General features: G+C 50.1%; 11 protein-coding genes across 11 annotated transcripts; 6 read left to right on the top strand and 5 right to left on the bottom strand.

The window, feature by feature from the left end:
- Window positions 1-227: 227 nt before the first annotated feature.
- On the top strand, window positions 228-884 carry N7458_005583 (UbiA prenyltransferase family-domain-containing protein; the record flags this gene model as incomplete). Its single annotated transcript, XM_056908965.1, has 1 exon — window positions 228-884. The coding sequence occupies one exon, from the start codon at window positions 228-230 to the stop codon at window positions 882-884; it is 657 nt and encodes a 218-aa protein (XP_056767583.1).
- A 991-nt stretch (window positions 885-1,875) lies between these two features.
- Window positions 1,876-2,760, top strand: N7458_005582 (uncharacterized protein; the record flags this gene model as incomplete). Its single annotated transcript, XM_056908964.1, has 2 exons — window positions 1,876-2,390; window positions 2,439-2,760. 2 exons carry the CDS (start codon window positions 1,876-1,878, stop codon window positions 2,758-2,760), a joined length of 837 nt encoding a protein of 278 aa, XP_056767582.1.
- Window positions 2,761-3,725: 965 nt separating this feature from the next.
- On the top strand, window positions 3,726-5,407 carry N7458_005581 (putative feruloyl esterase; the record flags this gene model as incomplete). Its single annotated transcript, XM_056908963.1, has 2 exons — window positions 3,726-5,018; window positions 5,087-5,407. The coding sequence occupies 2 exons, from the start codon at window positions 3,726-3,728 to the stop codon at window positions 5,405-5,407; spliced, it is 1,614 nt and encodes a 537-aa protein (XP_056767581.1).
- Window positions 5,408-6,305: 898 nt separating this feature from the next.
- N7458_005580 (epsin) lies at window positions 6,306-8,303 on the bottom strand (the record flags this gene model as incomplete). Its single annotated transcript, XM_056908962.1, has 4 exons — window positions 6,306-7,633; window positions 7,687-7,907; window positions 7,971-8,040; window positions 8,231-8,303. The coding sequence occupies 4 exons, from the start codon at window positions 8,301-8,303 to the stop codon at window positions 6,306-6,308; spliced, it is 1,692 nt and encodes a 563-aa protein (XP_056767580.1).
- A 1,490-nt stretch (window positions 8,304-9,793) lies between these two features.
- N7458_005579 (beta-glucosidase) lies at window positions 9,794-12,567 on the bottom strand (the record flags this gene model as incomplete). Its single annotated transcript, XM_056908961.1, has 4 exons — window positions 9,794-10,372; window positions 10,467-11,730; window positions 11,800-12,406; window positions 12,498-12,567. 4 exons carry the CDS (start codon window positions 12,565-12,567, stop codon window positions 9,794-9,796), a joined length of 2,520 nt encoding a protein of 839 aa, XP_056767579.1.
- Window positions 12,568-13,656: 1,089 nt separating this feature from the next.
- N7458_005578 (uncharacterized protein) lies at window positions 13,657-15,418 on the bottom strand (the record flags this gene model as incomplete). Its single annotated transcript, XM_056908960.1, has 4 exons — window positions 13,657-14,525; window positions 14,602-14,758; window positions 14,821-15,160; window positions 15,228-15,418. 4 exons carry the CDS (start codon window positions 15,416-15,418, stop codon window positions 13,657-13,659), a joined length of 1,557 nt encoding a protein of 518 aa, XP_056767578.1.
- Window positions 15,419-15,492: 74 nt separating this feature from the next.
- On the top strand, window positions 15,493-15,831 carry N7458_005577 (uncharacterized protein; the record flags this gene model as incomplete). The annotated part of the gene is made up of 1 exon (XM_056908959.1): window positions 15,493-15,831. The coding sequence occupies one exon, from the start codon at window positions 15,493-15,495 to the stop codon at window positions 15,829-15,831; it is 339 nt and encodes a 112-aa protein (XP_056767577.1).
- A 148-nt stretch (window positions 15,832-15,979) lies between these two features.
- Window positions 15,980-18,261, top strand: N7458_005576 (transcription factor domain-containing protein; the record flags this gene model as incomplete). Its single annotated transcript, XM_056908958.1, has 6 exons — window positions 15,980-16,160; window positions 16,204-16,267; window positions 16,366-16,894; window positions 17,002-17,354; window positions 17,444-17,704; window positions 17,775-18,261. 6 exons carry the CDS (start codon window positions 15,980-15,982, stop codon window positions 18,259-18,261), a joined length of 1,875 nt encoding a protein of 624 aa, XP_056767576.1.
- A 727-nt stretch (window positions 18,262-18,988) lies between these two features.
- On the bottom strand, window positions 18,989-20,060 carry N7458_005575 (uncharacterized protein; the record flags this gene model as incomplete). The annotated part of the gene is made up of 3 exons (XM_056908957.1): window positions 18,989-19,460; window positions 19,534-19,820; window positions 19,896-20,060. The coding sequence occupies 3 exons, from the start codon at window positions 20,058-20,060 to the stop codon at window positions 18,989-18,991; spliced, it is 924 nt and encodes a 307-aa protein (XP_056767575.1).
- Window positions 20,061-21,700: 1,640 nt separating this feature from the next.
- On the bottom strand, window positions 21,701-22,450 carry N7458_005574 (glycoside hydrolase family 128 protein; the record flags this gene model as incomplete). Its single annotated transcript, XM_056908956.1, has 1 exon — window positions 21,701-22,450. The coding sequence occupies one exon, from the start codon at window positions 22,448-22,450 to the stop codon at window positions 21,701-21,703; it is 750 nt and encodes a 249-aa protein (XP_056767574.1).
- Window positions 22,451-23,435: 985 nt separating this feature from the next.
- Window positions 23,436-24,977, top strand: N7458_005573 (DUF1996 and WSC domain-containing protein; the record flags this gene model as incomplete). The annotated part of the gene is made up of 3 exons (XM_056908955.1): window positions 23,436-23,776; window positions 23,835-24,292; window positions 24,385-24,977. 3 exons carry the CDS (start codon window positions 23,436-23,438, stop codon window positions 24,975-24,977), a joined length of 1,392 nt encoding a protein of 463 aa, XP_056767573.1.
- Window positions 24,978-26,150: the final 1,173 nt, after the last annotated feature.

The following is a 26,150-nucleotide window of genomic DNA, read 5'->3' as shown; positions in this document are numbered from 1 at the left end:
TGGCTGTAGCGGTACCCAGTCTCAGCTTCATTGCGGACTGAAAGGTTTCACTACTAAGGCTTGATGTGATGAGTTTGAGCGGGACATGTTCATTGATATCAATGGCCTATCACAAAAGGGTTCAAGTCTGTCCTCAGATCCTCTGTAGAAGGGACTTAAGACCCCCTGAGGCCTATGAACTCGTTAATGAAATTACAAAGCTTCTCAATCCCACCAGCACGTCCACTATGTTGAACAAAGATATCGGACAAACACAGAATGCCGAGTACCAGCCGCCTGCTGGACTCGTTTCCTATCCGCCAGCGTCATGCCTACCCTATGCAGAGTTGATGCGCTTGGACAGACCCGCCGGATTCTATGCCCTCTATGTTCCCTGCCTTTTCGGTGTATTCTACGCCGCAATTGCGAGCTTTATTCAAGCTTCTCTTGGGATGGGTATCGACCGCACTGTCACTCTACTATTTTTCTGCCTTCTCGCGCGCGGAGCAGCTTGCACTTGGAATGACACCGTCTACCGAGATTTCGACAAGAAGGTAGCCAGGTGCCGAGTCCGGCTGATCGCTCGGGGTGACGTCTCACTCTCTCAAGCTTATGTATGGGCAATTGTCCAGACATTGGCTATCATCGGAATTGACGTTGCAGATGACGTTCATGCAGGCGTCAAAAGCATGGCTGTGAAGTTCCAAGATTCGACAAAACTACTTACCTCACTCCTTGCCTGTGTGATGACCGCCTTGTTGGCTATGACAGGAATTCGAATTCTGGTCAAGTTAGGACCGATGTACTATGTTTCCGCGGTGGGAGAATCTGCAGCCAGTCTGGCTGCAACCATTTCAATGGTCAACCTGGCAGACTCCCGTAGCTGTGGGTGGTGGTTCAGCTAGGGATTCCTGTTTGTTGGATGAAGCATTTTAAGCGGGCTCGCAGCTGAGTCTATTGGTCGATCAGGAGCCTGGCCCGTGGAGCCTACCATGAATAGCAGCTGGATTCACCTTGATCTTTAGACAGGTGGCACGATGTCAGCAACCTGGCGTTAAGGTCCGGCAAGGCGCGTGGATCAGTGGGTGCTTATGCTACTAGACTGATCTAGGAGAAAATGGTGCGTCAATATCTTAGATTGCTAGGGTGAGCCCAATATCTCATACTGTTGGACATCGATTCAATATCAAAAAAAACCTTTTAAAACGAATTACGAATATAAATTTACATTTCTTCCTAGGGCTCGTTCAGGTTTCAAAATGACCGTCCTCTCCAAAATCACAATCGTAGTGGGCCTACCAAAGTACCAGAGCGTTTTGAAAAGCCCGCGAAAAAGCTTCATGAGCCCTCCTGGAGCTGTGATGAACCACCACGGACGTGTATCCGCTAGGGTAAAAATTACGGAATCAGGTCATACAAACTGATACAACTAGGATGAAGGCTGTTCCCGCGATCGTTCACCGATCGAGATCTATGCAGTTGTAAATCTCAACCTGACAACTGTACTATTGTTCAATAGTGTAGTGGGGACGCTTATACATACTGTAGGAAGGGCAAAAGCCTAATTTACTTTAGGCACATCGGTACATTCCAAACATGACTCCCGCCATATGGACGGAGTACTGCAGCCCTATTTTTGCCTTTTGGCGCTGAGGTATCATATCCTGAGCGGATAAACAAGTTTGCCGAGCGACAATCGCGGTCACCGACGATCCCCTCCGACCCATCCAGTAGTTCTGCTTGTTGTGGCCCATTGAAACTTTACCATGCACGGACCAATTCAAGTACAGTCAGCGAACGGTTAATTCCAGTCGACCCCGAGTTCCCAACCACCGAGCTCGTTGCCTATATTGATCTATACCTTTGAACCTCAAAGTCCACGGCAGCGCAAACACCATGTCTTGGCCTCGATCGCAGCTTCTGGAGATTGGTGATCAAACATGGTGCCCTTCGTGGCTTCATCAACACGAGCAATTCTCCCTCACTCGACTATGGAATCTTAAAGTACCCGGGTGGAGTCGCGGAAGTCTCGCAACGCAGGCATGTGCAGTGGTCGAAGAGCATCTAAAAGACCTTTCTTCGTACACGATCTTGGATATTTGTGCCGGCGCCGGCGGTCCTACGCCAGTCCTCGAGTCTGAGATCAACAAAAAACTTGAGACTCAAGGCAAGGAACCTGTCCAGTTCGTTTTGAGCGATCTCTTCCCTCATCGTGATGAATGGAGTCGGATCTCCAAAAAACAACAGAATGTGACGTACATTGACACCCCAGTCGATGCGCGAGCTGCTCCTCGAATTGCAGCAAAAGGCAGGAAAGAATGCCGAATCTTCAATATCTGCTTCCACCACTTCGGAGATGAAGATGCAGCGGGAATTCTAAAAAATAATATCGAGTCTGCCGACGCATTTGTGTAAGTGAAATTCTCCGATATCATCAAAACTAGCACTGACAGCTGCAGCATATTTGAAATCACCGCACGCGAGGTTTGGACTTGCCTATGTTCACCATTGGTTTTCTTTTGGGCTTTCCACGTAACACTTGTCTGGTATTGGAACTCGCCTGTCCATCTCTTTTTCACATTTGTCTTGCCTATCGCACCGTTGACAATATGGCTTGATGGGTTCATATCCTGCCTTCGAACTCGCACCACGACAGAAGTTCGCACATTGCTGGATCAGCCAGGTCTTGACCTCTCCAAGTGGACCTTCCATAGCGGACAGAAAACTGTCCAGTTCCCGTTTATCACTCTGTATTACTATATTGGTGTGAAGTCAGAGTAATTGAGTTCGTTTAAGTTACAAGTATACAAAGGCCCACCACAGTTTCGGGCCTGACAATTACGGTTTACCGGTTTCCCGAATACGCCGATTTTCTTCAATGGATCTCCTGCCATTTTCACATTTTGCTACAATGCGCGCCGACATGGTGTCAGAAAAGCCCCAAACCGAGGTTTCCCCCAACAGCGAAACATCCACTGAAGAACAGTCATGTACGAATCTCAGTGACGATAAACAAGCTAACCACAATGGTTTACGATTGATATCAATTTGTGTTGGCATGTGCCTGGCAGTCTTCCTGGTGGGACTGTCGGCACTGTCAATCATCGCGGCTTTTGGTATAGAGTAGAGGAGAATTCAGCCTGGTACAGGCTTTGGTGCTATGCATGCTTAAATCTGATTTCTGTGTGGAAGTGTTGAGGTCTCACTTAATGTGAGCAATGGTCAACGGGAATGTCGCTCTATACCCCTAACTGCAGATCTACGCACAACAACCTTAGAGAAATTTTTCTTTTTCAATAAACTATTCTGATTGATCTCAATCACCTATAACGTTCAAGTATGGATGGACAAGATATTTTAAATATGACGCATCAGGTCGGTCGTCACAGGGTAGATAAGGCAGTTAGTACCTCAGATCCCCCTAGTACCTTGACGCTTCCAAAATATATCTTTGTCGCCGACCTTGTCGAGCACCACTCCTATTTCTGGAATTTGTCCTATTACTATGAAGAAAAACAAAGAATTTCTCCGAAAAGATCAGGATATTTCTTCTCCACATAGTTTTAGGGATATAATTTGCCTCGAGAACCAATCTGCTGAACCCGAAAGCCCAGCTGCATTGGGATGTCATCCACGAGGGGAAAGAAGGAGGTGGGGGGGGGGCCTTAAGCAGGGATCGTCACTTTCTGTGCCTCGCCATCTCGTAAATGCCCGAACACAAGAATTTGCTGGCTACTGTCTAATCAATGGTCTACCAGGAGGTCATCCAGGCAGGCACAGACATGACAATGTCTTTCCCAGAGGGCTCCATATCGCTTTGCACCTCCCAGTCTTTCCCAACGCCCGTGGTACCTCATGCCCAGTTTCTGTCCATCAACTCATCCCTAGTCACCAATTTCTCCGGATCAGCTCCATCATCACAAACCTTCAACCACCCGACGATCAATTTCACAGACATTTCATTATGCAATATCACCATTGAGTACACCCACCCCGGAGTCAATGACTTGATCACCGTCATGGCGTGGCTGCCAGTTGGATCCTGGAACGGCCGTTTCCAAGCCGTCGGCGGCGCCAGTGCTTCAGCCGGTTTGAATAGTATCTCAAACTACGAGATGTACGCTGCCGTGGGACAAGGTTATGCCACTATCAGCACCAATGCAGGCCAGATCAACAATACTCGAGACATGAGTGGCTGGGCACTCGATGCGAATGGGAAGCCAAATATCAACGTTCTCAAAAATCTAGCGTCTGTCTCCCTCGGCGACGAAGCTCTGATCGGCAAGGATCTTATAAATAGCTTCTATGGCCAAGCACCGCTTTACTCGTACTTCAGTGGATGCTCCCAGGGTGGTCGACAGGGGTTGATGTTGGCGCAGAGATATCCGAAATTGTACGATGGGATTGTCGCATCTGCACCGGACATCAACTGGGGTCAACTTATCCCTTCCAGAGTGTGGCCACAGGTAGTGATGAACAATCTGAAAGAACATCCCGAGGGATGCGAGTTAGACTACCTCGGCGAGGCGGCTATATCTACCTGTGACGAATTGGACGGCGTGAAAGACGGGATAATCTCTGCCATGGATAAATGCGTTTTTGATCCATTTTCACATGTCGGTGAAATCTTCAATTGCTCTTCGACTGGCACCATCCGATCTCTCAGTAGTGCGGCAGCTAAAGTGGCAAATGCGACATGGACAGGTCCACGGGATACAGATGGAAACTTCATCTGGTATGGTCTGAATTACGGTGCTGATATTTCCGGTGATCTTACTGGTAGAGATGCCAATGCTGTGACAAAGTGTCTTTCGAATGGCACTTGTGTCGGGGAACCCCTTGCACTAGGTCTGCAATGGCTTCAATATTTTGCAAGCGAGAATGATCCTTCATTCGACTTTGAAGGATTGACTATCGCCGAGTTCGCAAAGCTGGTCGATATCTCAGTCGCCAAGTACGGGCCAATCATCGGAACGGACGACCCGGATCTCTCTGCCTTCAAAAAGACAGGTGGTAAAATTCTGAGTTACCATGGATTAGTAGGTGATCCTTTCCCCGTCAAACGGAGATTCTTGAATCCCCTCGAAGGACACTAACACATATCTAGTCTGATCCAACCATTCCCGCCGCGGGCTCCGTTGACTACTACAGAAGAGTAGCCACGCTAATACCCAATATCCATGACTTCTACCGTCTCTACGAAGTCCCAGGCCTTGGACACTGTGGTGGACAAACCACGAACCAGCCAACGGACATCTTCGATGCGTTGCGAGCCTGGGTCGAACATGATATCAAGCCCGATTGCCTCTCTATCTCCTTCTTATTAAATGGAGAGTCATGGACCAGACCGATTTGCCCCTACCCGGAGAGCGCGATCTATAATGGAGTGGGTAACCCATCACTATCAACGAGCTATACGTGCAGGTGAGATGCGGATGCTATATGATATGATTGAAGACTTGGCCGGCTCTCTCCTTGATTGTGGTTATGTGCACGTCGGGATACCCGTTGCTTTTTGTGAATAAGCGGGATGGGGTCCTGGATCACTATTATATCCGAGGTTGAACCTGCTTCGGGAGCGTGATACCCGGGATACATGATATATTGGGCAGCATGGTTATGGTTGACGTTTCGGATCAGATTTTGGGTTCATTTAGTGCATTCTTTTGTCGTTTTGGATCGAAGGTTCTCATGAAGTAACTACACTGTTACCATAGATCAGGCCTAACCTCCTGGCAACATGCGCTGAATTAGCCACGAATATACCTGTCTTTCAATATTCAATCGTGCTGACTAGGTGGACACGGCACCGATCTGGGAGCAGTGGAGATACGGCCTAATATCGTGACTGACTACCAACAGCACTTGATGATTTACCAATTCCTACAGTATCTACCATAGAGAAACAAATGACAAGACAAGAAAAAACCTTAAACCCAGTTGAGAAGTGAGAAGGATATCCTAACGACAAGGCGGAGTAAACAAAAGAGAAGAGAAAGGGAGGCGCAGGATACGAAGAAAGCATCGCGACAAAACATGAAAACGACCAAGGGATATTCTGCGGCCCAGAAGGAAAGTGGAAAAGGAAGACAAACATAGTGTGTGCCGATGGAAATTCGGCACCTTGGACGTGTGGCTTCACAATGCAATTGCGTTCTGTTGTCCATGTAGGTGGCGTGACATGGAAGTGGGGCTGGTTAAAAGAACAAGGGAAAGGGGGTGAAGAGAGATGTCGAAGCTCAGATGATCTTAGCTTTTGACATCTGCGGCGCGATAGAAGGAAAATGAGAGAAAGAAAACCAGGGTTGTATCCAAGAACGGTGGATCTAGAGGTCGATCAGACTACCACCATGTTGCTGCGGTCGTTGCTGAGCGCCCCAAGGATTGTTGGTAGGTTGCTGCTGCATGAAACCGGTCTGCTGGGGCATACCGGTGTATTGCTGGCCGAAGAAGGGGTTGTGTCCTGTCTGGCTGGCATGCAAGCGATCCAAACCCTGACCTGCGGAGTTGACGAATGTGCCCGGCGCGGTGTGCTGCGCAGGTATACGCAAGTCACCAACGTTACCGAACGTGTCCTGACCCTCGCCCGATGCAAGAAGGGCATTGAGACGGGCGTGGTGAGGGTCGGCAGACTGAGGTGGAGTGCTCTTTGGGGGCTGAGGGGCTTGGAAGTTGGCAATGGGATTCGGCTGGCTGGGTTGTTGGGTGAACTGGCTAGCGTTATACTGGTTGTTGTTGAATTGGGAGGTGGCACGGTCTTCGGCCAATGTGTTGAGCGAGGGAGGACCCGGCTTTGATGGTTGACTGGTCAATTGGGACTGGGTGCGTTGGGCAAAGGGGTTGTTGGATCCAGTTGGCATAGGCTTCAATGCATCGCCAGGCTGGGTTGCAGCCCAAGGATTGTTGGTTCCAGCAGACAGGTAGTTCTCCTGGGGCTGTTGCTGCTGCTGCTGACCAAAAACGTCGGTGGGACCATAGGGATTGTTGGTGTTGAAAGCCGTCTGCTGGGGTTGGAGGGTAGCTTGTGGCTGCAAGAAGTTGTTCTGAGCTTGCCCGTAGGGGTTCTGCTCAAAAGCAGAAGGCTGCTGCTGCTGATATCCATTTGCGTATGGGTTGGCCATGCCCGTCGGCTGGCCTTGGAATCCAGTAGGCTGTGCGTATTGGTTGTTCAAGAAGCCAGTCGTCATGGGTTGCTGTACGTTAATGGGGTTGCCGAACCAGTCGACTGCACCCTGTTGCTGGTAGCCCTGATTGAAACCAGTGGGCTGGACCTGGGCCGGGGTCTCATCAAAGAGCGAGTGTGCGTTGCTTTGCTCCAGTTCGCGCTTCCGCAGATCCTCTTCTTCCCGACTGAGCTTGATCGCCTTTGCCAGATCCTCGTCATCCTCAGTGTTGGCTTCCCTCGCCCGTCGCTTGCGCTCCTCCTCGGCTTCAGCTTTGCTGGCCTCAATCGCCAATCGGTATTCGGTATCATCCTCGTCGTCACGGCGGGGTCGCCGGCGGTCCCGATTTTTAGGAGGCTCGCTGCTGCCTCCACCATATCCATCGTCGAGTCCGCTCACACGAGTCTTCCAAAGCTTGCGATCTGATCGTTCGCTGCGCAGGCGATCCTCGTCCAACACCAATGCAGTAAGTTCCTTTGCGGCCACACGTACTACCGACAGGAATTAGCGGCCGCGCATGATCTAAGTTGATAGAACGACTCACCATTCTGGCCCACGTCTCTGCTCTCCTCGTCAACGTATTGGAATTCGCGCAGAGTCTTGATGATATACACGTTCTTCCGGGCCCACGTCACCACTAGCTCGGATCCCTCGTGCAGGCAGTAGTCCAGCACCTTCAACGACTTGAGCACATGGCGCCAATTCTTTCCTTTGTCATTGAGACGCTTGTCGAGCATGTCCATGATTTCGTAGAACTCGTTCGGGCTGGATTCAATGTAACGTTAGACCCATAGTCGTCCAGATGGAAGTTGTTGGGTGAACTCCTACCTTCCGAATGTCATGGCCGCAATCTCGGACATATCAGTGCCCGTCGGGCCCCATGGATCATTGCTTGTAGCTAAAAGAACAATACAGTTAGCAACTTCATGTCAGATCGGAGGCCCACCGGCGGCGCATCACTCCTATCTCAAATCATCACTGCGGAACGCAAGGAGGCAGTGACAATGAGAAAGGAAGACTAGGCGCAGATACAGTGATCGCGGGGTATTGACAACGTCAATCTAGAAGGTGGAAAGGGCCACGCATACCATTTCGGACCTTCACCTGCACCGAGGAGTATCCCTTTGTAACGTTCTTGACACTGCGAACGACCTTCGACATGGTGGCGGGTATAGGCGCAACGGTCGCGATAAAGGAGAGGAGATAAAGGATGCAACCGAGGAGAAGAAACCGACTGGGTGATTCGTAGGGTTATATTGGACAGCCTCTTGCCAAGGTCTCACAGCCCACTTGCTGTCGTTGCTTCGGATAGCGGCCCAAGGAGAGTAGGTGGTAGTGGTCAGGCGTGCGGAGGTCGAGGTTCACCTGTAGCGTCTTCGGAAGAGTAGGACGACGGACCAGCCACTAGGGGAAATGCGACAACAATTGGACGCTGGGATTGATCCGAGACAGGTGGTAAGAGGGGAGGGAATAGGCAGGGGACAGATGGGGAGGATGGGAGAGTGTTAAGAGAGAGCGAGAGAGAGCGAGAGAGGGGACTGTGGCTGGAACGGGGTGCACGAGCCTTGGCACTAGACTATGACGAAGCGGGAGACCGACTGAGAAAGGAGTCCCACTTGGATAGTAGATAAATAAAGTCAATCATCTACAAGACATGGAGTTGTCTTTAGTGATATTCTGAGCCTTAAATAAAATCCGGATCTGACAATGATTATTGACGATAGGCTATGTATGACGAGGATTTCGTTGTTGCCGGTCATCCCGCCTGGCTTGCGCCGCCATCCATCCATAGGAATTGATTTCATGATTCAGGATCGTATTAGATTACAAGGGTCATTCGAAGGAGATTTCGATTCTATAAGACCTGTCTTATAGCAGTATTCGTGCTATGGTGATATATAAGGTAAATAGTATCGGCACCAGAACGCCTAAATGTTCGCTTGTAAAATGCAGATACAATTCAACGCAAGTTATCAGTCGAGCAGTGGATCTGCAGGGTTCAAGTCTTCTCGAACGCGGTTCCTTCAGGCTGACACGTTGTGACCAGCGCCACACAAGTTGATAACAGTGGCAAAAGGGCCGCGTCACCTTTCTATTCGCACGGCCACGGCTGCATTGTGGCACGACCGCCAGCCATTTTCAGTTAGCACGGACTTCCTATATACTGTAGTTCTCGTTTTTGCGACTCCAAAATACCTATGCAACAAGCTAGCCTAAATCCTTCTTTCAAACGTAGCCCAGAAATCCAACATATAATCTCACCGACCAATAAGAGATCCATCAAGCTGATTTAGATGTGTGCAGGTCTAACGATCCAAGACAGCAAAGAGCCAAATTACAGAACTCCTGAAATATTGACAACTTCAATACTATAGGCTATGGAAAATGATTCCAAGCTGTTCCGTAGTTGTGAAAAAAAATATAGAGAGCGAATCATTGCATTGGAGAAGAACATGCCCTCCTATTGGTACAGAGCCATCCTTGCATTCGATTACGGTATAGAGCAGGTTGGTTTCCAGGGCAAATATTCCCTTTTCGAGGCAAAATTCCATGAGATTTGCTCATGAATGGACTAGACATTGACAATAATGAAGAGCTTCGAGTGTCGGACGCCGGAGTTACTTTTCTAATCTCCAACCACTGTGGTGACCTTACAGCCCATTCCACCACCTCGAAGTCCGAACCTCAAACTGTGCCGCCAACGTATTCCCTTCTCCAGTTCCTACAACCTCAAGAGTATACATCCCAGCCTCACTCAACCACGCGGATCTCCCCTCATCCCAGAAGCTGGTCGCAAGGCCCACTGGAACAGCAATAGAAACCTCCTTTGTCTCACCAGGCTCCAACATGATCTTCTTATACCCCTTGAGCTCCCGCACAGGCCGTCCCACGGACGCAGTAGCCGGGGGGTGCACATAGACTTGAACGACCTCCGCACCGCTGCGAGCGCCGGAGTTGGCGACCGAGACGGTGAGCTCGATGGATTCGTCTTGGATTTTTGACTTGGCGGGGGTGAGTGTCTCGTGGATTGCGAGGTTGGATAGGTTGAACGTTGTGTATGAGAGGCCGTGGCCGAAACGGAAGAGTGGCGGGCAGCCGACTTTGTCGTAGTAGCGGTATCCTACGTACACATCTTCGCTGTATAGCACTCTTCCACGCTCAGAGCGGTAGCTTAGATATGAAGGGTTATGCGAAACGTCCGCCGGGAAGGTCAGGGGGAGTTTCGCAGACTAATCATCAGGTCAGTCAGTCATTCAAACAGGTAGGGAGTGAGAAGGAGTTGAAGGAGGCAGAATTGCTCTCCCTCCCTCGGGGTATACATACCGGGTTAACATCGCCGAAGAGTACATCCGCAATTCCATTTCCAGCCTCATTGCCCCCATACCACGCCTGAAGCAGCGCCTTAGTCTGATGGGCCCAAGGCATCGTAACCGGCGTACCGCTCTGCACAACCACGACTGCATTCGGCTGGACCTCCAGCACAGCCTTGACGAGGTCATCTGTTCCTTGTGGCAGGTCCATATGCGGGCGATCAAAGCCCTCACTTTCCCAGTCGCCACTTAGGCCCACACAGACAACCACTTGCTCCGTCTGTGCTGCCAGCTGCACTGCTTCCTGGATGGAAAGTTCCGTGTCTAGCTTTCGACACCCGCCAAGTCGGACACCACCAGGCCCGAATGAGACGACCCCGTGGTGTTTCAGATTCGAGGTTGGGGCAGTGCTGTACTCGATATACAGTCGGTGTTGCTTGCCAGCCTCCAAATATCGAGAGCCTCTCTCTTCCAGGGTACCAATTCCGAAGAATGAAGTTCCGGGCCGCTGTACGGTCTTGTTGTCTACGACCAGCTCGCCGTCGATGTAGAGCAGTCCTGTACCCGCCACAGTGAGTCCAAATTCATAGACACCACTCTCGGGAGGTTCGAAGATTCCCTCCAGAGTAGCATAGTAGGTATCACCGGACACCTTGGGATGGCTGTAATCCATCAGGAACGCACAGCTGTTGGTCATGTGAAGCTCATCGACATGTTGGCGGAGCTTGCAAGTCGGGGGCTCAGTGAAGACACGGAATGTATATCCACGCTCTCCACTGTCTGTCTTGAGATGCTCTCCGAACAGAGGCAGCTCCTTGTGACCATAGACACCCTGGGTAAATTCCACCTCGGATTTTGCTGCGATACCCTGTCTCGGCGTGACAGTGTAGTATGCCAGCAATGATGCTGAACCACCTCCACAATAAGCAGCGATATCTGCATTAGGACCGAGAATAAGGGTCTTATTTTTTGGGTTGAGAGGCAAAATATTATCTTCATTTTTCAGCAACACGGTCGACTCGGCTGCAGCGCGCCTTAGAAGCGCGCGATCCTCTGGCCGGTTCAGTTGACGCTCCGGAGCGTATTCGGGGATCTCAGCCTTTGAAGCAAGCTTCACCAGCTCCAGCACCTTACGTACGCGGTCATCCAGTGTTCTCTCCGAGACTTTGTTGGAAGTCAACGCATGCATCAGGGCCGGACCGCGGAACCGCGTGGGACCAGGCATTTCTAGATCGAGGCCTGCGTTGACAGCCCCTGCGACGCTATATGTGCCAAACCTGCCAGTGTATTAGTTAATTGGTTAAATAATATCAAGAACAATCCGGGGTCATGGGGATAAGACGAACCAGTCACTCACGATCAAGCCCTCATAGCCCCATTCATTCCGAACAATCTCCCTCAACAGCCGAGGGCTCTCGCTCGCATGAGATCCGTTCAGTTTATTGTACGAGGTCATCAAGGCACCCGGCCTCGCGACCTTAATGGCTAGCTGGAAGGGAAGCAAGTAAATCTCACGCAAGGCGCGTTCAGTGACCAGTGCACTAACGGCGACACGCTCGTGCTCCTGGTCATTGCAAACCAGATGCTTCAACGTAGGAATCACACCAAGGGCTTGGACTCCAGCGCAGTAACTCGCCGCGGCGAGGCCGGAGAGGACTGGATCCTCGGAAAACGACTCGAAGCCTCGCCCACCCAGCGGACCTCGTTGGATATTGATCGTCGGGCCTAGCAGAACGTGTGCTCCCTTGGCCTTGCATTCCGCGGCTAAGAGGCGGCCGAGTTCGAAGACTAGGTCTGTATCGAATGTAGCGCCAAGTGCTGTCCCGCATGGGAGGCAGGCAGAGGGTACGCCATTGAAATAACGTGTCCCCCGAGCACCGTTGGGCCCGTCTGTTGTGCGAATTGCTGGGACGCCTAGGCGGGGAATTGCATAGGTATGCCAGGCATCAACGCCTGTGAAGTCGTAGGGCATTGATCAGCATTGGGAAAAGAAAAGATGAAAGGGACAGAAAAAAAACTCAGGGCGTTCGTGGATAGGACCTACCTGAAAGCAAAGAAACCTTTTCATTTATAGAAAGTTCGGAAATGATATGATCAATGTCCATCGTAGCCATGGTGATCTTCCTTTGTCCAATTCCTCTAACCAAATCAAGGAAGAGAGATGGTAAAAACTTCTTGATGCAATACTGAAAGCCAGGAGGCTACATCTCAAGCTTTATATTGGCCGACATGATTAAGAATTGCCCGAAGTTTTCCCCTTGGACAAAAGGGGAAGGCAAAGTTGGAGCTTCTGGGCACGGGATCTCCGCGAGAGTGCAACGGTCGTAGAGGAAAGGACATTCTATCCACGTGCATTCTTCTCCACCTGTTCTGAAATTAGCTGGTCCGTCGTACAGGGAGCTCTCGGTACGGACTTGAAGACGCTTCAATAGGCCGAGGACTCTTCCGAGAACGAGCAGCCATCCGCGGTGTGGAGAGGTGAGGCTGACGCTAATGCAGGATCGGCTTGGCATTGGGGTTGCAGGCGCGGAGTGTCGCGTTCTCCTCTGATTGGCTCACACATATCCCTGTCAGTGTCACACATACAACTTTGTAGTATTCCCCACGGGGCATTGCATGAGCCCCGTTGGAAGTCGCAACGATGTGTATCGGAATGTGGAGCATAAGCGCTGGTGTTCAGTGATTTCTTGCATTACTGCGGGCTAGAGGGGGTAAATCTACATTGTGTGGGAAACCTGGGCTCTGTTCGACGGCTTAGTATCACGTATAACATCCTGGCCTGTGCTAAAACGACTAGAGTGTTTTATAATTGGTGTTATATGACTGGTTAGAGAATATCAGACTACCCGCCGACACCGTTAAATGTTGATTCATCTTTACTGGTATCTATGTGTACAGAAAAGTCTCATGATCCTTTCCAGCAGTCGTGATTGGACTTGACTTCAACTACTTTTACTTACATTAAGTGGAAGATCTCTCACTACATGAAGAACCAAGCGAAACTCATTAATAATTATTCCCCATTCTGAAGCATCTAGCCAGATTTGACTGTAGTTTCAAACCAACCTGTAGCCATGGAGGCGATTATCAATGAAAGAAAGAAGAACACCAGATCCAGAACAAGGCCAGGGCCACGTTGTATTACACTTGTACTCTCCAGCAAAAATCCCATTTGAGGCAAGAAGACATGTTCAAACCAAGCCTTAGTGCTCGACAACATATTCTCCCATCTTGCGGGGCGGCACACGATTCGCAAACATGACATCGATCTCTTCGAAAGTACGATCTTTCAAATCGGGGATGTACAAGAAACAACCCACTGTGGCGATCACACCCAGGCCACCGAAGACAAATCCAACCTTGCCATTCATATTACCCTCGTCCGGGTTGACCATGTATGGCACAACGATGTTCATGACAATACCAAAGATGGCCTGGGTGGCGGTCGCCATGGCAGTAGTCTTAGCGCGCAGAGATGGCGAGGAAGTTTCACCGAGAAGGACGAACGCGACGGCACCAATGCCGACTTGGTAGAAGAAGGCCCAGACCACGGTGAGAGCTGCCTGGGTCCAGCTAGCACCCTTAGTTGGGACCACGTCAAGGATACCGATGAGCAGGTTGATAATGCTGAGAATAGCCATGCCCCAGACGAAAATAGTCCGTCGTCCGAGACGATTGACGATTGTCCAGGAGAGCATAGTACCAACGACACCACAAGCGGTAACTCCAACGCCGAGATCGAAGGAACGCTCGGTGGGGAGACCAGCCAGCTGGAAGAAGTAGGTGGAAAAGCCGAGGACAAAGATGATTCCGACGAGGTGCTGGCACACGAAGACTCCGCAGGAAATTATAGTGCGAAGACGATTTGTACCATGGATAAGGTCGGACCACTTGGACTCCTTCGTTTCCAGGTCTTGGGCCACGGTCATCTGGATAGCCACGAGCTTTGTCTCGATGTTCGTCCCGCTGCCGTAGAGGCGCTGGAGGGCGGTTCGGGCATCGTTGATCCTTTCATGACGGACGAGGTACCAAGGCGATTCGACGGAGAATGGAAGCCCAATGGCCAGGAAAACTTTATCAGAATATAGGTCAGTCTTCTAGAGCTCATTTTTGAACTATGCGAGAAAAATTAGCCAGATATGACTTACTGACAAAGAAGAATTGAATGGCGAATGGGCCCCGGTAGGCCCACCGATCACCGCGATCACCGAAACCCTTGATGGCTGCATTGGACAGCAACTGGCCGATAACAATACCCAGGTTGACACCTGCCGTGGTGATGCCACGAAGGACAACGGGCGAGACCTGTTCAAACATGTTAGTGAACTGATCTCACCTCTAATCTAGGCGGTAGTTTTTAAACTCACTTCAGAAGAGTACAGGGGTCCGATGGTAAGATAGAACCCCAATCCAACTCCCAAGATCAATTTGCTGATCAAGAAAGCGGCTCTTGCGGTCGAGAATAGTTCTCCGAAGATACCACCGCAGGAAATCACGACACCGACGGCCAGGGCCAGTCTTCTGCCGAAACGGTCGGCAAAAATACTGCAAATGAAGCCTCCAAAGAACTGTCCAACGGAGGAAATCGAGTTGAACGCGCTGAGCCATGGAGCAGGAACTACGTAGCCACTGTCGTAAATCTCTCCAAAGTCTCGTCGGAAAGACGGGATGGAGAGTACGGCGCCGTTCACCTGGGCATCGAACCCCCTAGTAAGCCGCCGTGTCAGCCCTGGAATCTAGAGAGACAGAATATCAATCGTGGAGAGGGACTTACCATGCAATAGCACTGACGCTGAAGAAGAAAGCCCACCAGACTAAGACTGGATGGCCCCGGATGACTTGGTAGACAGTCTGTTCATGCTCAAAGAAATTGTCGGTGATCAGCGCCGATTTGCCCTGCTCAGGATGCAGATTCGGCTCGATGACCGTCTCCACGTTGGAGTGTTCGACTTTCTCGGTCGCCATTCTGACAGCAGATGGGAGAATCGACTTGGAGGAATCGATTTGCAAAGGAAGGAGATTGATGTGGAAAGGTCACAATGTCAACGAGGATCAGCGTGGGGGAACAGTCCACGGCTTATATACCTGGCGCATGGTTTGAAGTATACAAGTCCAAGCAAGCATCCGGGCGAATGTCAAAGTTCCTGCTAGGCGATATCAAACTCCCATTCCGGCGTGGAGAACGCAGTCACCAATGGGAAGAAGAAGCGACAAAGCGAAAAGTAGCAAAAGTCGCGCGAGACCCCTTGCCGCTGGACAGTGTGGTAGCAGTGGCCCTTTTGGGCGTTTCCCCCGCAATTGTCTTGGGTTCGGGATTGGAAGCGAACCCGACGCTTACCTGCAACGGGAATGGCAAGTTCAATACGAGATACGTCTAGTGCCGTCTAGTGTATCGAATTTTCGAGCCCCCAGGAGTCTCTTACCGTCCCCACTTGCCACCTTGGATCGATTTAAGACGTCGATGCTCCCCCGCAAATCAGTCTGGAGCGAGACTCCGCTACCTGCAAACCCACTCGCGGCCACAGCATGGCTCTACCGTCCTCCGGGGTGACAGATCCGCGGGTGCCCGACGCGGAGTATCGCTTCGGCTCTTCCCGTAGCAGTCGCATTCTACTGCCTCCACTGCTGACTGCGGAAATGCTTACCTCTGATAGCCCCAATCCTCCCGCCACCAAGCAACAGTCCAGGCCTCGTGGCGCATATCCACGTAAGAGGGCCGTTCGAGCATGTCAAACTTGTCGTGCTCGTAGGACCAAATGCGACAACAAGAAGCCATCATGTTCATTCTGTGAAAGAATTGGCGCTAAATGTGTGGTAAATGATCCGGCGGACTTGTCGGCGTACGGAAACCTCCTTTTCTTGCAGATTTACATGCAAATTTCGCAGACCATCGCAGCTAACTGCCACTAAAGGTTCGATCCTGCCAGCCTAGTGATTATCCAACGCCTGGATCAGCTTGAATTGTTGATCCAGCAGCAGCAGCAACAGCAGCAACAGCAACAGCAACAAACCGAGCAGGTACAGCCACCTGTTGACCGCTCTGCCGATGATCTAGCAACCATCAAAACTGCTTCTTCAGCAGTGATAGATGGCGACACCTCGACATTAATTGGCAGTCCCTTGTACTACAGCTCAGAGCTAAGCCGACTCACAATCGAGACCATTCTCTCCTGGAGCGTATTCGAGGGCAAATTCGACTCGAGTACCAACCTCAAAGCATTGGTTATTTCACCAACCCTGTCAGCAGAGCCTTTCCTCGCGAAAAGCGACCCTCGCCTCGAACGACTGGAATTAGACCTGGAAACATGCACTAGGCTACTCCAAACATTTCTGGAGCATGTGCATATTGCGAATCCAATCCTTGATGTGCCCTTGGTGACAGATTATCTGTACCAAGCGTGTGTTCATGGGATAGGTTGGGACGCACCTTCATGCCTCGTGGTAAGGGGCTCTAAAATCTTCAATTGTCTCGTTATTCAATCTCCGCATAAATGTGGCTATCTATGGCTAGCTGGGATTCATTACTGACGAGAACTTCTTCTCCATAGCTACTCGTCTGCGCTTTGGGCGCAATTTCCGAAAGCTTCCAGGAGCACCATGAAGCTAGCTCAATGACAGCGCGAAGGTCACCCTCCTTTCATCTCGGTCAAAAGTACTTTGAAGCCGCACAGATGAGGCTCGGGGTGGTTCTGCGCACACATGGAGTGCTGGAAGTGCAGTGTTTCTTCTATTCTGGGGTTTACCTGATGGCTATCTTCCAACCCATCAAGGCCTGGAGGTGTTTCGTGCAGACTGCGGCAATGGCAGAGACGATGGTCTTTTCAAGCAGGGTGTCCGGGAACCTGACGAACGATCTTCGCTGTTTGGAGACAACACACTGGGCCTGTCTAAAGTCCGAACTGTGAGCTGCTCCTTCATCTGCACTCCTTTCTGTGCTAGACGCCTTCTTTCTTAAATTTGCACTGACTAGATTCGGTGTGTCTGCTCTAGTGAGCTGCGCTTGGAACTCGGTCTTAACCAGCCCAATCCACTTGGCTTCACATATCCAACGTTCTTCCCGGCACTTCCAATGGAGCAACTGAGCCGCGAAGAATCCCGGGTATGGTACTTCTATCTGGCGGAGACCGCCATTCGACGATTAACAATGCGAATTATCCAACTGTTCTTCCGGAACCAAACGCAAGGCCGATTTCCAGACGCCTACCAACTGAGAGAATCATCACTCGATTTTGAAGTTCAAGCCTCCGAATGGTAATGCCCACATCTTCGATTTAATCGAATCACCCCCATTTTGAGAGGCCTACTAACAGCTCAATCCTAGGACGGCCTCCCTCCCACCGATTCTCTCCCTCTCAAGCCCCGAGATGGACGACGACGTCCTCAAATTCGTCCTACGCGGCCACCTCCTCGACTGCTACGAGTGGATCTACTTCCCATACATGCTCGAAGCAATCGCTCACCAAACCCGCGACCCACTAACCGACGAATTCGTCGTAAAGGGCTTGCAAATGTCCGTAGAGCGCATTCACAAGAACCGCAAGGGTTTCAAGCACCGCCATCACGGCGTCTGGCTGATGCTGCGCTCGTGCACCCGCAGCGCCCTCATCCTTTTGGCTGCTAGCCGGTGCGGTGCGACCGAGGAACTTCTTCCGCTTGGCTGGAAGGATGCGGTTATGAGTGCGGTGGAGATGTTGGCGTATTGGCAGGATGAAGCAGAGGATTCGCGGGATCGGTTGCGGATCTTGACGGAGTTGGTTGAGTCGTGGCCACGCGATGGGTTGCAGAGTGGGTTTGGAGCTGGGCTCTGAAACACGGCTGGAAGATACTAAGAGCTATTCTTATTATCGTGCTTGCTCCGAGCAATTGAATTCTATTACCTCGTGTATCTCTACGGAACTTTTACCAATCTAATTTGCCATCCCGTGTATTATTTCCACTGTATATCGCTGCAAGGCTGGTGGAACTGAATTGCATCCCAAATTCCTCATGTATTTTGCAGTATTTTTTAGAGTCCGCTGCCAATCTTAAAGAATTCAAAATTTAGAAATTCAACATGTATAGGTGCTCGGGCCCTGATAGATATGCTAGTCAAGTTTTCAAAGATATGTATTGTCCAAGTGCGGGTGGAAATCTTTTCAAGTACCTAGGTTGCAAGGAAATTAGCTTCAAGCCATAGATGTCAATATATTTAGTTTAACTGCTATTTAGTATTTACACGCCTCGCTAGAGTTAAAGTTCACATTCGGATTTCTTCATCCAACAAAATAAATTTGCACCATACTCCCGTCCACTGTAACTATATATTTCCATCATTATAACAAACCGTATGGTAGCGTACGGAATTTCGAATAAACATCATGTTAAGTCCACTTCCCTGCACCTGGAAATGACTCCTACTATACACAAAAGAGAAACTATACCAGTGAACGAGTATGACCATGTGATCTACATTACTCTCCCTTCCTGAGCCCCGCGCGTCGACGTCTCAACTCCAATAACTTCCAAGGTTGGAAACGCTCCACTCACAGAAGCCTGCTAATAGACCGAATAATGCGGATGAATGTTTCCAGAATGTCTATTAGGCCAGTTGCTCATTCGCGCTTGTTCCTGCTGGCGGTAGGTGCGGATGCGGTTGAGGGCTGTTTCGAAGTCGTCGAGGATCACGGTGTTGCAGAGGCATTTGAAAATGAAGGAGAGCTGAGACGTAGAAAGATCGCCCCTGTGAGTTTTATTTCTCGTTTGCCAGAGAGGACAATAATGACCAAGGAAGTTCAGGGTCGTGTGACTTACCTTCCAGTATGGCTCGACGCCGATGGGAAGCGACATGTCGTTGAACGCGCTGACGACACTGCAGGTGTCAACGATAATGAAGACTATGGAGAGACACATGGACGCTAGCATGACCCCGAAGCGTGGGCTAACTTTGACAAGTTCCAGGATACCGAAGTTGTAGACGCGTTTGATTGTGTAGAAGAGAGAGCATGTGGTATATATCCACCATGGATCTCTATCGAAGTAAAGGATTTAGTACGAAGAGTTTTTGCTCTTGCATGTCGAATCTAAGAAAGGAGAAGACATACCGAAAGAATGGTTCTAGGGGTCTCGTAGTCTGGTAGATTCGATTGATGTTGTTGAAGTAAGTAAAATTAGCGTATATCTCCAGTACCCAGTATGGTTGGACCAGTATGACTGTGATGATGTATGTACAGGATACCCTGTAAGAGTAGAAGCGTCTGCTTTTCATCCAGGCGATGATATTGTGAAGACTCCAAGAGATGTTAAGACCGATAGCACTGGCCGAGAGGTACCATCCGTAGACAGGCGGTTTGTTAAAGATGAATAATCCATGTGGAATAGCGAGAATTAGCTGTGTGCTCGTTAGGATTTGTTAGTCGGTTCAATCTATATGCCTCGAAGACCCTAGACTCTTGCTGGGGCTTACCTCTGCCAAGATGAGCTTGTGAAGAAGCACATGGCTTTTCATGTTGGCCACGATGATTGCGCCCATTACTACCAGCGAGCCCACCATGATGCCTTGGCCCCAGGCTTCGAGAACTAGCCCTCCGGGCTCAGTAGGTCGAGAGATACGCTCATCGGACGATTGCATGATTGCAACATAGATCGTCGTAGGCCAGGACAAGTAGGGACATATGGTGGTACCTATCACATAATGCACAGGGACTACAGGATGATGGGTATGGGATACTAGATGTAGCAAACTTCAACATTCAATATTCATCTATGGAACGAGCTTCCCCAGAGGAAGAAGCCCAGGCCTTCTCATGGGAGCAACTTCTGCTTGGTCTTTCGAGTTTGGAAATCGTTCGCTACCGAGCTGGAGCCGACGAACCCAAAAAATGCCAGTCAGACGCGTATCATAAGGACAGTTTACTATGGACAATACGCTCGAAGTATGGAATTGGGTATTATTAATTTATCAATCCAGTATTTCCCGCATTTCTATAGAATAAGGTTCTTCGGCAGTCATACGCGTCGAACCCCAGATACCTTCTCCCTCGATCTACTCCGCGGGGTATCCGCGCGGTATAAAAACGGTCAACGGTTGGGCAGCAGCCGAGACGCTAAATAAAAGTCGAGAGCGAGGGTGATCAAATCTCGTTGCGTCTACCCCAGACAACCCCGCCCCCAAAACGGGCCAAACGGCTGAGCGGCAGCCACCGAGCTCGAGGCGCCAGGGGAACAAATGCATTGCTTCTCGCGGAAATGCGGAACCTAGCATTCACCCAGCCATTTCTCGAGTCAGGATCCTTAGATCCCGGTAAGCCATGAATCGCGTTGTCTTGTGGAATGAACCTCCACAGGCAACCCTAAGATTTCAGACTTCACCAGAGCGTGTACGGCCTGAAACTCGGACTCAAATAAACTTTCGGGACCTTGTTCTTCCCGAGCTTGGCATCTCGAGCCCCCGAGACCAACCCCGAAAGAGTATATACTCGAGCCACTCAGCGACTCAAACGACAAAACTACTAGGCGAGGGCCCCCCGGTTTTTGTTACTGGGGGTCTGAAGCCTTACATTCCTAAATCCGAGGACTATTCCCCCTCTCCAGGTACTCAGAAGTGAACCACAACTGCAAGCTGTGGTAAATTATACTCTGTACGAGATCTGAAACGAAAGTGGCACTTGTTCTAGATGCTCATTCGCCGCTCTCCTGTGCCGAGTTCTGCCTTCACGATATTGGCGCTAAATACTGTCACAATGGCTTTGGAGACCCTTGATAGATTAACTATCCTGATCCACTATCCAGGTCTTCGTCCTTGCTCTCTTGATCGCATTTTTTACTGAATATAGCTACAAGGCCGGTAGGGCGAGCTCAAAGAAGTGCCAAGGTGCGAACTTGGTGACTCCTGTTAGTCAAGCCTACAGCCACATAATCATTGTGGATATCTGCTTGCTCTGACACACAAGAGAAGTAACGAATTTCTCAATATGGTAACCACTTCGACCTTATAGGGTGTAAACTATTTGGATACTTTGGATGGGACTTTCGGCTGCCAAGCTTGTGCCTCGAATAGAATTACTAGATTAAGCGCTTGATTATTGTTTGGATTGAGGGTAAGGTCAATGCACTTTGAACTGGATAATTCCAGGAGCAGAATGGGGTTAAACGTCTTGGTGGAAGCTAGACAGCAGAAATTTTGCACCAATATATGTCCATATAGCCCAAACTTAGCCCTAGCAGTTGGTCCTAGCCATCTTTCTGCCTTGTCACCAGAAAACCTAGCCACTAACCACTGTAAGTGGCATAAACCTGGCCAAGCTGCGACATACCATCCCCATTCTCGTTTGCCAAAAATCCCGGGAAAACTCCAAAATAAGCGTATCGCTCAACTTGGGCCTGCGAGTCAAGCCACGGAAGAACGTTCTGCAGGAACGAGATCTGATCATCCTCCGAGCCGCTTGCCGCAAATTCGGTAATCCAAATAGGTTTATTGTACTTGTAGAACTGTTGCACATGGGACTTGAAGCCATCCGGGTCGTTGTTCGAATACCAGTGAATCGCGACAAAGTCCAACGTGCAGGACGTACAGTTCCCAAAGAACTGATCCATCCAGCCAACGCCCATGCTTGGGGGAGGCCCGTTGGTTACCGCAGGAGTCCCGATCCGGACTTGGTCCTCAAACGGCTGCATAAACTCGAGATAACCGGCAGCAGCATCGGACGGGCTGATGTTGGACTGCGAGCCAAGGTCTGGCTCGTTGAAACCAAGGATTTCCTTGACACCTGCCGCATCAACTGCCGCTGTCCAGTCTGGGTTCGCCGAGGAGGGGAGGCCCCAAAGCATTGGCGAGAAGTCAAGGGAATTGTCAAGTCCGATGCGATCAAATCCCCAATTGTAGCCCCATGTGACTTGGCTTTGGCCACTGAAGAGGTTTGCGAGTGTGCCGTTGTTGTAGGCTAGACCACGCTTGCCTTGAGCAAGTACAAGTGCTGGTCCAAGAGAGAGGAGAAAAATGGAGGCAGTCTTAGAACACATGACTGATAAAGATAGAAGTGATAATGATGATTGAAGTATAGAGGTATTTGGCAGATTGATACTTGTGGCATGAGCTGGGCACAAGAAACCGAGTGTATACACTTATATAGTTATCCTGGCTTGATTGCGCTCTGCAATCTTCCACCAAGTTAACTTTGACTCCGACTGGAAACAACGACATCCCTCACGGATTCTAAGCATAGTGCTATGTTCCTCTTTCCATACCACCTGCTTTACAAGTAAGCCCCTCCTTTCAGGGCGGTTAAGAGTATATAGCGGAGTATCGGTCACGGAAATTAATTTAACCTCTCTCCCGTCATTTCCTGACTGTTTCAGATGAGTCCTACTAGCCATCCCTAACAATAAAGTGGTATCTAAATCATCCAGGTGTGCCTGGGATAGTCAAAATGCTTGTTGAAGTTTCCCATCCTCGCAGTTAAGATTCTGCAAGTGATGCACCCCGGAATACCCCAGACCATTCATTCTGCACAATATCAGCCACTAGTCTCCCGAAACAGTGTCTTCTCACCGGGATCATTCGTCACGCATCTAGCATCCCTGCGATCTGCCCGATGAATTTGCGGAGTCGCGGAATCTCGGGGTCGCGGAAACTCGGACGCGCAGACATGAGACGACAACGAGGTTACCCCCAGGTTCTTCACGAGGAACCCTTGCAGGTTATGATCAGATACTAAGGGGTATGTGTGGGGAGCGTTGAAACCGCGGAGATGGTGCATTCCCATTCGTTATGTATTTCAAGCGTTGGGCATGAAATTGTCACCGGAGTCTGGGCGTCTTGTTCCCTACACATCCGCGGCCTGAAATTGAAGACATTTACGGATTTGAACATAGCGCTTACCCTCCCTCTATTTTGCTAAAGACGGCTTGAATTTCTTCGTTTAAGAAGGCCGCTGACTGCCTGGTCAACAGACCAAAGTGGACCTCATCTTAGCTGCATTCTGCTCAGCTGCAGTAATATCCCACTATGCCCTTCTTCACGAAGCAGGCCTCCCTGACCTGGATGTTCCTTTGCTCGGTGCATCCATCTCTCGCCTTTTTCAAAGTGCCTTGCAGCTCGCCCCTGGTCATTGAACAAGTAGACCCAATCGTCTCGCCCGGAGTTGCGTCCAACCATGTTCACACCGTTTTGGGCGGATCCGGCTTCGGATTCACAATGGACTACAACATGACCCAGACATCGCAGTGCAGCTCATGCTCAGCGATTCAGGATAAGTCCAATTACTGGGTTGCCGCGTTGTATTATCAAGCTCAGAATGGAAGCTTCACGCAAGTGCCACAGAATGGCGGTGCACTCATCTACTATGAGTAAGTATCAATCATTCATTCTCCCCGTCACAAAACAATGTCTAACATTGTAATCCAGACAGAGGCCTGACCCTACTACCAATGGCACAATCGTCGCACCTCCGGCCGGGTTCCGCATGATCGCCGGAAATCCTCTTGACCGCAGCGATAAAGGCACAATCGAGACTAATGCTCGAAGCTTCGCCTGCTTGAACTATAATGCCCCAGGCACTCCGCAGACACCCAACTTCCCAACTACCAACTGTCCCGATGGTCTCCGTGCGCAAGTCTATTTCCCATCCTGCTGGGACGGTGTCAACCTAGATAGCTCTGACCACAAGTCCCATGTGGCCTATCCTACCCAGGAGTACGATAATGGACCTTGCCCTGCAACTCACCCGGTGCGAATTATCTCGATTTTCATCGAAGTCAATTGGCACACCGAGCAGTTTGGGGACATGTGGTATGGTGATCAACAGCCATTCGTCTTTTCCTTTGGTGACCCCACTGGCTACGGGTTGCATGGAGACTTCGCAAGTAACATGATATCTTCTTCATTCTGAAACAGCGTTACTAACGTTATTTGTTCTCACCTTAGCTTAACGGCTGGGACATTGACGTTCTCCAAGACGCCATCAACACTTGCGATGACGGAGGCGGTGATATCACCAAGTGTGAGCCGATTACCCTCCAGCCCGATTATGTTACCGACGGCTGCATTCTCGAGCGCTCGATTGACGAGCAGGTCGACGGTTGGCTCGATGCCCTCCCAGGCTGCAACCCAGTCCAGCCTGGCCCAAATGATGCTCAATTTATGAGCGGTTGTGGCGCGCCAACTGAAATTGGCCAGCCTCTGCATTACTACACCGATCTCACCAGTAGTCATCAATGGGAGTGGATCGGATGTACCCAGGACAATGTCGGCGGTGTGCGTATCCTGACTGGTTCTTCCGGGGATATCTCTGATATGACTCCGGCTGCATGCGTTGAGCAATGCATTGCCGATGGTTACACCATTGCCGGCGTGGAGGATGAAAATCAGTGCTTCTGTGGCAACAGTATTCCCACGAAAGATATGCCCACCGTCACTCCCATGGGTAACTGCCTGATGCCCTGCGCTGGTGATCCTCTCCAAAACTGTGGAGGGTATGGTTTCATCGGCCTGTATCAGAAGTGTGATGGATCTTGCAGCAACCTTCAGTACCCTGTGGTTCCTCACTAACCGGGTAATGCTATTCCCGGTCTACAATAGGCTGCAAAGGATCGAGAAGGTTGCTAATAGCACAATAGCGGATGCATTTGATATTGATATTGATATTGATGTTGATTCTGTGAATATTCTTTTCTGTCCAGTCCACCATTCATTCTTACTGATATAGCTACACACTCGTTCGAATGGAATCTATGTATATTTTCTACATTATGCATCACGATTTTACCAGTAGTAAATTGGGGTTCTCTTTTTTCTCCTTGTTTGCAGAACTTAAACGGAATCATACGCACTATGTCATAATCATCCGAGCTTTCATTACAACACTCAAGAACAGGATACCGTACTAAAGATGCTTCCTCTCAATTCTTCTCCGTTTCTATCGTCGTGTTTCATTCCCACCTAGCAGTCTACCGGGCTGTAAACTAATACCCCGCAATTTGTGGCGCTTCTTCATGAAGGCAAGCCGTCGCTCATGCATCGCTTCAGACGCCTCCGACCCCTCTGACGAACTGGGCGTGATGTCTGGATAGAAGCAATCCCGAGAGCCGTTGTGGGGACCCCGTATAGATTGACATGGGCCATAGAGCAAGGCTTGCTAAACTAGGGTCATGCACCGTGCCTACATTAGTCCTTCACCGGGTTTTAGCAACGATCAAGTGTGAACTCACCCCGCGGATTGTCGCGTAGAACGCTGAAGAACCTTCTAAGCCAGGAACATGGCCTAATCTATGAAGCGGGGGAGGGAATTGATGCCCAAAGCAAGGAAATGAAGATACAATTAACATTGGAGCGGAGTGTGCCTGCTGAAACGAAGTTCATATTGCAAGTGCCGGGGCCAAGATGCTCGTGCGAAAAGACCGATATCCGATTCCCCGCAATTCTACGAGGCCAGGATTAATATACTTTCTAAGACACTCACACACCGACGTACTCCGGAAGTCCACTCTGACGATATCAATTTATGCCGAAAAATTAGTCTTCGTAGACTACAAGCCTCCTTCGTCCATTGTGCGGGCGCGGGGGAATGCCTCTTCGTGCGAGATTCCGCGTCCCATGGGACTCTTACAGGGATTACTGTCACTGTCATCTAGATTTCAAGAACATTGCTAAGAACATTGCCCGGTCAATCGACTCTTGTGGAGGACAAGTGGAGCCCATTTTCTCCAGATGGAGAACGAATAG

Source organism: Penicillium daleae, assembly GCF_028827525.1.
Source record: "Penicillium daleae strain IBT 16125 chromosome Unknown utg000005l_segment0_segment0, whole genome shotgun sequence".
NCBI classification, from domain to species: domain Eukaryota; kingdom Fungi; phylum Ascomycota; class Eurotiomycetes; order Eurotiales; family Aspergillaceae; genus Penicillium; species Penicillium daleae.
The sequence above is the reverse complement of the archived record's forward strand: the minus strand, read 5'-3'. Positions and strand labels throughout refer to the sequence as shown.